This window comes from Stegodyphus dumicola, chromosome 10 (genome assembly GCF_044657685.1).
Source record: "Stegodyphus dumicola isolate Sdum_Otavi_A_Nest chromosome 10, ASM4465768v1".
In the NCBI taxonomy this organism is placed as follows: domain Eukaryota; kingdom Metazoa; phylum Arthropoda; class Arachnida; order Araneae; family Eresidae; genus Stegodyphus; species Stegodyphus dumicola.
Window position 1 is genome coordinate 123,158,475 of NC_140777.1, and position 13,691 is coordinate 123,172,165.

Here is a 13,691-nt window from a genome sequence, read left to right on the forward strand (position 1 = left end):
GAAACAGCATTATGCAAAAAAGAAAATGTAATTATTTATTTATTTTAACATTTTTGTAGTTGGGAGGACCAATAAATTAGTTTGATGAAATGCCATTAATAGTAAGTTACCACATTCTAGGGGAAAATTGTGAGTGCCATTTTAATTTAGCAATGTGAGACATTAATTTGATGCTATAAATAATTCATTATTTTTTGCTTATAGGAAGAAATAGATATTAACACATTGAAGGAATTGTTAGAAAATATCAGGTGAGTTATATTTATTTCCATCTCTTAAAAGGAAATACTTTATATTTTCAAATATATATATATTTACAAATACTTTATATTGCATGAACATTTTCTCCCTATTATATGTTTATTATTTTATATAGTATTTGTTTTGAAACTAAAATCAGTGTTGCACAGATAAACTTCAGATGATGTTTGAAAATATCTTGTATAATAATAAAAAAAAAAAAGTTAAGATTTTTCTTTGCCTTATCTGTGAAATTTTTATTTATTGCCAATTGTTAGAAGTAACCTTGTTCATAAGTATTGTGTCTTAAACTTCTAAAGAACTGCTTACACTTTATATACAATAAACTGATTGTTGCTAAGGAATGTATGAAACTTCAGTGTGATTCAGCTAATTACCTAACAATTCTTAAATAAACTCAATATTATGCATGTTTTCTCTAGTGTGCATTTTGTTTCTGATTTTTTTTTTTTTTTTTTGCCATTGAAGCATAGAGCTAATAATAATGAAAAATAAAAATGAATCACCATTTTAATGAAACCAGTTTGGGATAAGAACCCAAACATATTCTTTTATTTTTTTGGGGGGGGGGAGGGCTGGGGAAATCTTTCACGTAATTATTTTCACAAAAATGAGTTGTTGCTGTCAAAGAGTCTTTACTTAGATTTTGAGCCATGGCCTCATTAACACAACAGTTATAATTTACAGCTTCCAAAATGCAGTATGATAAACACCTGATGTAATTTTCAGGACAAATGTTTTGTGCCAAAATTGTTCAATACTGCAAGGGCTAATTTAATACTGCATTTATTTTTATACAGTCAAAAGTCGTTAATTCGGGCACCCATAATCCGGAATGATCTATAATCCGGACCTCAAAACTACAAACTTTCTGCGCATGCGTCAACGTGACGCATGCGCATAGGCGTTTACTCAGGCGTGTAAAACCTTTATGGTTGCGCATATGCGTGTGCGCATAATACTTACGCATGCGCGTTAATGTATAACGGACGGTATAAGTTAAAATTATTTAATTATCTATTTCAGTTAATGTTGCAGATTGCGTTGTTCCTTAATCTTTGAATTGGATCCGGCTTATTATTTTTTGCAGACTGTTAGAGGAATTTTATAAAAGTAAGCTTGAACTTTCGATTATGTCAAATAGAATTTCCGATGCTGGAGCTCCCAAAGGATCTACAAAGCGAAAGTATGTTTCGATGTCATCAAACAAAAAGTGGAATTGCTGCAAAAAATGGAAAAAGGCATATCCTTTGTTTCTCTAACCATTCCAAAATCTGTTTATAAATTTCACGCTGCTCTGCGGCCGGGGGGGGGGGGGAACGCCGCGGCACGCAATGAATTGGAAGTTGATCTGTCAGCACTATCTTTATCTTCAGGGCAGATGTTTTTATTTTATTTGGCTTATAATTCCTTACTAAATGTAGTATTTCATCTCAATGTACTCCGTCTTTGATATGATTTAAATCAAATTCTTTGTCATTATAATTCACTTCCGTCTGCAATGAAAGTAAAGCCACGGTTGTATTTATACACAAAAGGAGTAAATTGAACTAAAACGTTGTGCTATCTGTCTACAGAAATCGTAATGATAAATTAAAATTAAGTAAATAAAATTTTAAAAGCATTAGGAAGGGTTAAATTGGAATTAAAGTCATTTACTTAACAAGACAAGTCTTTATGTATGTGAAGAGTTTCAAAAAAATCCAATTCACCAATGGAAGAAGTTTTCTGAATAATTTTTGCAGACTCAAATTTAAAATTGTGATTAAATTTCCGACTATGTTTCAGTATTTACGATAAGTTATCAAATACTTATTAATTTCGCCTTTTTGAACATAAGATTCGTATTCCTTGATGCGAAAATTTATCTATCTTTTAGTTTGTCCGATGTATCTCAAACCACACATAAGGTATGCTATAAATTGCCAAGAATTAAAGTCAATTCCTCAAATCATCGCCCCAACTGAAAAAGGCCTTTAAATTCTCTAAAATATCAGAAACACAGAAAGATACAATCTGCCACTTAATTACTCGTAGCATAAATGATAATAACAGATTGTTTGTTTCGAATCTTAATCAAAAGGAAAGGAAAGCCGTACATGAAATTCGTTCTAATTCTAACATTATAATTTCCAAAGCTGACAAGAGTGGACAGATCATTATTGTGGGCAAACAAATATACATTGAGGGAGCACCAAACTGAAAAATGAAAGCCCATACTGATAAGGTGACCAGATTTCAAAGTTTGAAATGCGGGATTCTATATATATCATTTAAAAAATAATTACAAATAAATTATTTTATTACAAATAAATTATTTTATTATTATTGTTATTATGTTGGAGGTGGTGTATAGATCGATATATGTTAGATTAAAATAAGTAATTTTTGTTTTACTTTTTAATAGTGATACATAATATTTTTTAATAAGTAAAGAATAAATCAAAACTCAGTATTAATTTTTTAACAAAATAATAAATTTTTAAACCTAAATTATTCGATTAGCCTTGTATTTTTCTGAAGCATGACTATTTCTGAGAATATCTTTTTCGTTTTTGATCTTCATAAACGTTCACGCAATTTTCATCAAAATTTATTTTGGTGATTTATGCATTCTTAAGTGTCCACTTAAAGCTGCATCTTATCACTAGTCCAAACACTGTTCATAATACTAAATACTCGCTTAGTTGCAGCATTAATGCGAGGAGGACAAAAGAAACTGGTAATTTTAAAACATTTGAGCAAGGAATTTGGTTCTTATTAAAATATGCAGTTATTTCCATGCACCTTTGAATTGAGCACGTCTTATTTTTTGACCAATCCAATATTTTTTCTTCCGTGATAATATTGTTTAAAGTAAACATATTCCTCATATTTCCAATAATTTATGATTTGGTATCATTTTATTAAGGCTGTTTCAACATGACTTTGAGAAGGGATTTCATTTAATATGGTCCAGCGTTCAAAATTTCCGTGAATGGATCTTGCCGTTATGTCTTGCAGTTTCTATTTCCTGAAATACTTTTTTTTTGTCCATCTCTCCAAATAACTAAGAATTATCTGATAAAATGAAACAATAGTTTCTTGAAATTCAATAACTTTGTATTATGACATGCTCCAATCTCTTTAAGCTTTAATGTTTTTAATGTTTATTGGAATAAAATTATCCTCTAGCTTGTTCCATACTGAAGCTTTCAGAGCATCTGTTGAAGCAATTACATCAAACACAAATGCAGTTTGATTTTCAATTGTTGTGATAATTTTATGAAGTATGGAAAACTGAGTATTAATAAAATGTAGCCAAACTTCTGCTACTGGATTTAAAAGAATTTTTAAATAAGCCTGGGACATTTTTCTTGAGATTGAAAATAAGCCTTCAGTGGTAAAAACATTTAGAGTACTCTTTCAGTGGTGGGAAGTAACAGTGGTGATAACCATCTTGTTTGTGAATACCCTAGTATCATTGGAAAATCGGTTTCTACGAAATTACAGAAAGTTTTCAATGTTTCTCCTCTAACAGTATAAGATTCAAAGTGTATCTTAGAACAGGGTTTCTTAAATTGTGGGTCGCCAAAAATTTTAGCAGTTTTGCTAAAATTTTTGGCTTTTTTTAATTTCTTTAACTTATTATAATGATTTTACAATTACCAAGTATTTTTACATAATGAAATTGAAAATAGATAAAGGTAAGACAATACAGACGAAAAAAAAAAAAAGGAAAAACGTTTCGACGCATTCTTTTTATAATATAAACGTTCATTTTCTTTGGTTTGCATGTGACGTTGTTATTTCGTCTGTTACTTATTTAAAATTTTCACATTCTTCTATGTCTTAAAATTAGAAATTAAAGTTAATGACCTAAAACTGCAATAGTATATTACAGCACAATTGAAAAAATTGACAGTTTCACTCACGCGTGTGTCAGATTTGCGCAATACTTATGGGGTCCGACAAAATTTTTGTAAATATTATGGGGTTCTGAAGGTCGCGAAAAAATCTCAGTGATAAAAATGGGTCGCGACTGAAAAAAGTTTAAGAAACCCTGTCTTAGAAATAATCATTTTTGTATCAACTGGCTAGACATCAGCTTATGTTCTTATAGTGTTATGGATAATATGCTTTGCACATCCAACTCCAATTAAACCATGATTAAGGTTTCGTTTCAAATTAACCAAAACATTTTCTCCACATGTATCAGCTCCTCCAAAGTTAGAATTCGTATTATCGTCACAAAGACCAATAACGTTTTCTTTTAAATTATTTCCTTCAAGACAGGTAGTTAAATAGCTGCTGACAATATTGGATGTTTTACCAGGTAAGTATTTAAATTCTAAAATTTTTACTCTAACTCCATAATCCTATAAATCTAACAAGTATTGGAAAATGTTTTATTTCCTTGTGACTGACACATCAGTTGAAGTTGAAACGAATGAATTTTTTTCCAAATCATTGTGCAAAGTTGTTAAAGGCATGAAAAAAATTTGGTATTATTGTTCCGACCTTAATTTGCGCACATGTCAATTTAGGCTAAAATGCCACCTGAAGCAGCTTGGAAGTATGGTTAAAGACCTAAAGCTATGGTTGTTGCAAATAGTACCAGTGTGCAAAAGTACCTGCTACTGCAGCTAATTTTTCTTCTCCATCACCCATTTCTTTCCGTTTGAAGAATTTCTTTAATAACGAGGTAGTTGCAGCAGCAAAGTTTGATATTTTATACTTATTACTATTTATAGTTTAATATCTCTACGTTCACCATGGCTTACTGAAAATTTTGAAGAACATGTTCACAGCAAAATATTGCACCATACATCAGAATCGCTTATAGTTTTTTCAATAAACGTGTATTCCTCATTTAAGTCTTTGTTAAATGTAATTTTTTTTTTTCTGAATCCATTACTAAAAAAATAAATGGTAAAAATAAGTAATAAATTAAACTGTTGTTAAACATACCCTTAGCACGTACGTAATGGACCGTTGATAAATGAAAATATATATGTCATTGCCAAACAGGAACGGTTAATTTTCAGTTTGAGAATTTAAGTAATTGAATTAATTTTTATGAGAAAAAAGAAATATGAAATAAAATTAGAATTTTAATGTCATGTTTATCAAACAGATTTTTGTGTATTGAAAGTTTATGAATTTACTTTCTACTTATTCCTAAAAACTGGTATGTCCTATAAGGCTACTATTTACTATATGTAAGTAATAAAATTTAAGTTTTAATGCCAAATAGAAAAATAAGCATGCTGTTAACATCTAATTCATTAAAGAGCTAAAAAGAATTAATTATCAATACAGTGGTACCTCGACATACAAGTTTAATTCGTTCCGTAACCTTGCTCGTATGTCAAATTGCTCGTATCTCAAAGCAATTTTCCTCATTGAAATTAATTGAAATGCCATTAATCCATTCCAGCTACCAAAACACCACCTCAGTTGTTTTTGTTAAGAGTTTTTGAATAAGAAAAATCTATTTACAAAAAGAAACATTTATTTATAAATAACAAATACATATTCTATAAAAACATAATTAAAAGATAAAGTGCTTACGGAAACGCTTAATTTTCGTCACTGGTCTTCGCTTTTCCCCTCACGCTTTGCTCATTTTCACCTGCGGATCGTTTAAAAAACTGTCCAAGGAGGTGTGTTTCTTTCTCCCTTTCAGGATATTGCGGAAATGAGTTAGACAAGTTTCGTTGAACAACTCTGATGCACGACCAGTTGCAACTTTTTCGGGGTGATTTTTATCCACGAATTCTACAACTTCCTCCCACATTCCCAAGATCTCCTTTATATCTCTTGTAGGGATAACCTCCTCCATCTCTGGATCCTCGTCAAAACTAATTTTTCGTTGAACCACCGTATGCTGCTGCAAATGTAGATCGTATAACTCCTCGGTTGTCAGCTCCTGAGACTGTTCCTCGACGAGTTCGTTCACATCTCTCTCATCCACCTCCAGATCCATGGATTTTCCCAGAGAAACAATCTCCTCTACCACTGAGACTTCGGGTTCTAATCCTTCAAAGGCTCTTTCAGCTACAGCTTCAGGCCACAGCTTCTTCCATGCAGAAGTTAAGGTCCTCGTTGTAACACCCAGCCAGGCCTGATCAATAATTCTTAGGCATATCATGATGTTAAAGTGGTCCTTCCAGAACTCGTATCTCAAATCTTGCTCTCATCTCAAAGCAAAATATCGCTCGCCGCCTCGTATCTCAAAACACTCGTATATTAGGGCACTCGTATATCGAGGTACCACTGCGTATATATTTATAATATCAAATAATTAATATTCATGTTGTTATGATTTAATAGTAGGGTATAATCAAGCCATAGCTTTCTTTTTAAATGATAATTCAAAGTTACTGTATATAATGCTATACTAGGTCATCCGGAAAGTTCTGTGTTTTTTAATCCAAAAGGCATTTTTTTTTCTTCTGATTATTTTGTTACTGCTGATAAGCAGTGATCTTGATTGAAGCAGATATTTAAATGTGGTCTTTTCTGCTGATATTGCTTAATTTTTGCTTTTATTGTGTAATTTTTTTCTCACTGTAGTTCTAAGTATGAAGAACCCAGAAGTTAATTTTTATCGTGTTGTGCTTGTAAGGTACCTCACTTTGGAATTCTAAGTTAATGTTGGAAGTGAGGAACCTAAGAACTGATAAGCGAATAATCGCTAGAGTTCGATGACAGGAAACAACAAGAGAGAAGGGTAACTAACCCTTTATTATTTCGATAAGATTTAACAAAACTCCGCCTGGGAGTGTACAAGTAAAGCCCGCACTTTGGACTTGAACTTAAAAGACTAAGAATTAAACTAAAACTAAGATTAACTAAATAAGTATAGCCAAAGCTATCAAGGTTCAATTAGAGTTGGCCCCTTAACTTATTTTACTACGAAGCTTAGCAAGGGCCTGAGTACGGCCGAGCGTAAAAACAGCTTTGAGAGAGAGAGAGCGGCCAAAAAGGCAGACGCACGTAGTTCAGAAACTCTGATTCTCTCTCTGTCTCAGTAAGTAACTTCGGGGTTTAAATACCGCTCCTTCTCATTAAATATTCAGCAAATTCCAAAACTACGTTCTAACCGGAAATAGTAAGTTAAGAATTTGACAGGAAAGGAACTTTTAACTTAAAATTTAACTGTTAATAAAATTAACATAATCCTTACATAGCTTCCGACCAGACTTTAAATACTCGAAAAATAAGGTTTCAAAACGACCTTGTTTAAGACTTTAAAGTCTGAAAACTTACTCCAGCTACACTCTTCCAACTTTTAAATTAACTAAATGACTTTAAAGTTTCGTTTTTAGGGCCAACTTTACAACAATTCTAAAAGCTAGACTAAAGCTAGGAAAAATAAAATTTACAATGTGTCCTTTCTGAACATTATATCTTGACATACATCTTCTTCCTACATAGACTCTTTATTCTGCTAGACTTATGTCATGTCTTGATCCTTTCATATATGGAAGGAAATGTCATTAGTAATGCATTTTACAAAACTTTTCTTTAAAATCCTAACTTTACGCTTTTAATTCATGATTTGGCCCTTGTGCACTTTCATTCATACTACAGATTCATTTCACCCATGCTTTCCAGCAAATGTACTGAAATGTACTTAGGGTCTTCTATGCTGTATTACCGCGAACAAAACTACCGCTACACAACACCTAACTTTGTTAAATTTGACACACTAGACCTGCCAAGACTCCCTACACGAAAACTGTTTCCTACTATAGTAAGCGAAAGCTTATATTTTACTTTTAAACGTGTTAACTGGAGAGCCTAACATTAAACAAATATATATAAACGTTCCATTCTTCCATAACTCCCATACACAGAAATAAAAATTTATTTTCTATGTCATTTTAATCTTTACGATATTTCAACACAAAGATCAAACATTTCTACATGAACATGAACATTTAAATATTTACACATCACTTTTGAATTCATTTTACATCAACAGTCAACACTTAACAACTTACACAAAATCTTAACTTTACGTTAACAGATTTCAGTAAACTTATTCACAATTTACTTCTCGCAACTTGCGAGTTCTTAACAAAAAGTATTTAACGCTAGTAGCTTCTCGCCAAATTACTAACATAAAAATCTATGCTTACGAACATTTACAATCAAAATATCGCTATCTGCGATTTAAGTTTTCTAAACATATTTAGCAACTTATAACAAGATGATATAATTTGAACTTCAAAGAAAAATTAGCAAAGAAATTTTCACTTATCTTTTTCTGTATTCCTGCATCCTGTCATTACAGAACTGTTCAAATGTAGAAAACCTGATGACCTCCTCTTCTCGATGTTTGATGTTCCGTTCCGTTTAGTTCCAGTGCTTTCCCTTTTTCCCCCTTATGTAGGAACCTGGGACTCTTGCGGGCAGGTTGTGGATTCTGGAATGCCAATTTCCGTTTTTGCTCCGGTGGGGCTATCCGTCCTTCAGGGTCTTTGAATCTTCTCTTGGCCCTTCTAACTTGTTGCTCCGGCACGGTTGTGTCTACTGGTCTTTTCTGGCTTTTCGATCTCCACGCTGTTCCTCCTTGGGTCTGTCTTGTAGTTGTTGATGCTGGAAACTGTGCTTTACGTCTAGTTTTAATTCGTCGTTGAATTTTCTCCTTTCCTGGAACCTTGTCAGCAGGCCTCCCTCTTGTGGTCGATGGCACTTGAGTTTTTGCAGCATCATCGGTTCTGACTCGTTGATCTGTCGGTGCTAACTTTCTCCTTTTTTGTGCGCTTGTAGCATTACTAGTATGGGTTTCCCTGGCCGAAGTTTGCTGGCTCTGCTTTCTTTTTTGTGTTGGGGGACTCGAGCTGTACTCCTGAGCTGGCGGGCTTCTCTCCTTACTTCCAGGATCCTGTAATAAATCCTGCAATATTTTAAAGTCAGTGCGGCTGTAATAAGGTTTTAACTGATTAATATTTGCCACCAGTTGTTGGCCATTTTCGGCCTTTAAATAAAACGTAGCTTCTCTTATTCTTTCCACCATGTACGGCCCTTCAAACCTGGGCTCAAACTTCGCAACTCTGTTTTCTGGTGCCGATGATAACGAATATTTCAACTTAAGAACTTTTTTGTCCCACTTTATATTCCAATTCCTTTCTATTTCTAGCCCACCAGCGGCCGAGCGGTAAAGACGCTGAACACTGGTAGTTCGGTCTGAGGTTCGAATCCCGCGAACGGGCTGGCTGCATGGGCGTTTTCGTGGTTTTCCCCATGTGTAACGTGTATACGAGCCAGTTTCCCTTAGAAAGTCCTCCACGAAAGGCATCCCTCCCTTTAGGCAGATAGCCCTCGTGTGCTTTGCCATAATTAAATACACACATTAAATACACACCTTTCTATTTCTATCATAATAAACTTTTTGTTTCTGTCTTGCTATATCAGAACTTTTAATTGCTTCGTCAATAATTTTTTGAACGTCTTTTAACTTGAATTCTTCTTGTCTTTGTTGTACAAAGAACAGCTTATCCAACGACGTTATGATTTTTTTCCCTAAAAATAACTCCGCGGGGGTTTTCTGCGTAGTATCGTGCTTTGCGGTTCTCAAGGCAAAACCTAACTCATTGACACAGCTGCCCCAGCGGTCATGAAAATGTTTCACGTATCCCCTGATAATTTTTACAATATTCTTATTTACGCGTTCCGCTATATTCGACTGCGGTCTATATGGTACCATTCTTAGATGGCGTATGCCAAGTCCTGTGCACAAATTTTTAAATATACTACTAACAAATTGTTTTCCGTTATCTGATATTACTTTTAGTGGGGCCCCGTATTTTAATATATATTTATTTAAGAACGAATCTGCGACTATTTTAGCTGAAGCTCGTTTAAGAGGAACTATTTCTACCCATTTTGAAAAATGGTCAACGATTGTTAAAAGATATCTGTTTTTGTTAATTTTTGTCCTAGGGTAGGGTCCTAGCAAATCTATTCCAACTATTTCGTTTGGAAAAGTGGTCTTTATGTTTTTTAAATACCCGGCCGGGCTGTAATTAACATCGTTTATTAATTGGCACATATGGCACGACTTAACATACGCCGTAACAACTTTCTGTAACTGCGGAAAATAAACCGCTTCGCGTACCCTCTTTAGTGTTTTTCGTATCCCGAAATGTGCGGCAGAAGGTAGATCGTGCAACTCTTCTAAGATACTTAAACGTAGACTCGCTGGGATTACTGGTCGGTATTCCTGATTTTCATTAGTTGCCTTTGTGTAAAATAACAATTTGTCGATTATTTCGTAATGTGCTCTATTGCGAATAGCCGTTAAATCTATATGTTCAAATTTTTCAGGGTCTTCCAGGTATGCGTAAATATCTTTAAACTCTGGGTCCTTTTTTAATTCTTCGATTATTGTTTCACGGGACTCAATAACTCTTGAGGTGAGCATGGCGGACTTGATTGTGTTTCCCTCTTCATCAATTTTTATTCGCGAAAGGGCACCGGCGACCAAGTTTTCCTTTTACCGGAGTGTGTTTTATAATTAAGTTGAACTCTTGTAATTTTAAAGTCCAACGTATCAAGCGAGGCGATAAATTTTTTCCTGAATACAAGCGACCCACTGCCGCATGATCTGAGTAGACCGTTATCGGTGAACTTCCGAAGTAGACACGAAACTTCTGAACTGCTAATAACACAGCGAGCGTTTCTCGCTCAGTAGCGGAATAGTTCCTTTGAGTAGCATTCAAGGTTTTCGAAAAGAAAGCTATAGGTTACCCATTTTGGGAGAGCACCGCTCCAACTGCATAATCGGATGCATCCGCTGAAATTTCTAGACCTTGCTCGCCTTCTGGGAATTTAAGTACTGTGGCATTGATTATGGCATTCTTTAGTTGTTCAAACGCGGTGTTCGCTTCGGCTGTCCAAGAAAATCTACTTTTCTTTCTTTTTAGCACTAGAAGAGGCTCAACTATTTTCGCAAAGTCTTTTATGAACATTCTATAATAGGAACATAAGCCCAAAAGTGAAGACAATTTCTTAGCCGTATTTGGGGGAGGATAACTTTTAATTGACTTAGTTTTTGAATCATCAGTCTCTATTCCCTTATTAGAGATTTTGTACCCGAGGTATCGTAATTCCTTCGCCTCGAACTTGCATTTTCTTGCATTTATTTTGAAACCGGCCTCGTTAAGTAAGGCAAAAACTTCTTCCAAATGTTTCAAATGTTCCTCTAATGTTTCGCTGGTAACTATGATATCGTCAAAATAAATAATTGTACTTTTACCTAAAACTGGCTTTAAGACTATGTCCATAGCTTTTTGGAACGTAGCTGGCGCTCCGCTCAAACCAAAGGGCATTCTTAAAAAGGCATAGACGCCTGACTTTGTTATAAACGCGGTCTTCTGGACATCCTCCGGCTTAACGGCGATTTGAAAGTAACCCGACGTGAGGTCTAGGGTTGTCATGAATTTAGTCGAGTGAATGTTTCTAATTATTTCGTCAATTATTGGTAGGGGATATGTGAGATATTTTGTTATACTGTTCAACTTACGATAATCAACTGCAAACCTATACGCGTCCGGGTGTTCAGGCGGTAGTCCGTTCTTTTTTTTACAAAGGACCACCGGACTTGCGTACGAACTCGTGCTAGGCACGATTATTTTGTTTTGTAGCATTTTTTCAATATGCTTCTCTATAATTTTTTCTTTAGTTTTGTCATATCTGTATGGTTTCGACCGGACTGGAGGGGCATTCCCAGTGTCTATGGAATGACTAACTACCTGACAAAACCCAAGTTTGTCGTTAAACAAAGAATTAAATTTCCTTACCAATCATTCAATCTTCTTTTTCTCTTCCAGGTTGAAATGTTGTAGATTCAATTCCGGCATGGAAACTTCATCTTCCTTTACCGGGTCCATGTGCACCTGAAACGTAGAATTCTGAAAATTAAGATTTGCGCCGGATGCGCGTAAAAAATCGACCCCCAATATCACTGATGTGAGTAAATTTTTCACGACTAAAAAATTAATTTTTAGGACCTCGTTTTTAATCTGAACATGCAGTGCGGTTTTCCCCAAACATACGCACTGTTTGCCTTGGGCGGCAATTACTTTTTGTTCCGTCGCTTTAAACAGTCTGTAACGACGAAAATGTTTTTTGAAAAAATTTTCCGATAGGAATGAACATTGTGAGTGCAAAATGCTTAGCCGTAGTGTGAGTGGAATGACTGGCCTATATTCATGGTTTTCATTTATCGATTTAGTGTAGAACATTATATTATCTACAATCTCGTAATTTTGGGCCCTATGTCTAATTTCAGCAAGGTCTGCATGTTCAAAATTATTTGGATCTTTTAAATAAGCATAGATATTTCCGAATTCTGGATCCTTTAAATAAGCATAGGTATTAACGAATTCTGGATCCTTTAGCAACTCAGAAATGATCGTTTCACAGGAATCTAAAACTTTAGAAGTTAGCATAGCACATTTTATTTGATCACCGTTTTCATCCAGTTTAATTCTTGATAACGCGTCGGCCGCAGTATTTTCCTTGCCGGGAGTATGCTTACGTTTTAAGTTGTACTCTTGTAACTTAAAGACCCATCTAATTAATCTGGGAGTTAAATTCTTTCCAAAATATAGTCTACCTACGGCCGCATGGTCTGAATAGAAAGTAACCGATGTTTTCCCAAAATAAACCCTGAACTTCTGAACTGCCATTAACACGGCTACCGTTTCTCGTTCGGTCGCTGTATTTTCGTCGCTGTAAATTTTTCATTGTTATGTAGCGTTTAACGTTTAACTAAAAAATGCCGAGGGATGCCCTTTTTGCATTAAAACTGCCCCATCCCCCCAAAGCGTAATCTGAAGCATCAGCCGCGATCTCCAAGTTCTCGTCCCCTTCCGGGAATTTTAACACTGTGGCATTAATTAGAGCTGTTTTTAATTGTTCAAAAGCCGTGTTTGATACCGCTGTCCCCTCAAACTTTGATTTCTTCCGTTTTAATGCTAACAACAACAACAACAACAAAAAGGGTTCAACAATATTGGCGAAATTTTGGATAACATTTTCTATGGAATGATTGTGAAGATGGCATGAAAAATCGCTTACTTGGAGGCCGATTACGAAAATGATGATGTGAATAATAAAGCAGATACGAACGACTTTAAAATAGAATCCACAAATGGCGATGTAAATATTGCTGAATGGCCTAACTGTAAATATAAAGAAGAATGCATTGTTAATTTGTAAAAAACAAAGCTATTTCAACATTTTAGGTAATTTGTAATCGTATACAACGTCAAAGTAATTTTTCATAAAAAAGATCTTCCTCCTTTTTCCATCTTTCGAAAGATTGAGTAATTATCTTTAGATATTGTGAGCAAAATTGTTTTGTAAGATTTACGTATACATTGCATTAGTGTAATGTATGTGTATAAATGAGATAATAATTTTAATAGTGT

At 34.4% G+C, this 13,691-nt stretch overlaps 1 protein-coding gene across 4 annotated transcripts in view; it reads left to right on the forward strand.

Annotated features, from left to right (window-relative positions):
• BBS1 (Bardet-Biedl syndrome 1) overlaps positions 1 to 13,691 on the forward strand; it is a 177,076-nt gene that overhangs the window by 14,198 nt on the left and 149,187 nt on the right. For all 4 annotated transcript variants that reach the window (XM_085825486.1, XM_085825490.1, XM_085825489.1 and 1 more), the window contains exon 5: positions 205 to 251. In XM_085825486.1, the coding sequence (XP_085681612.1) occupies positions 205 to 251 (47 nt within the window). The remainder of the gene's footprint in view (positions 1 to 204; positions 252 to 13,691) is intronic.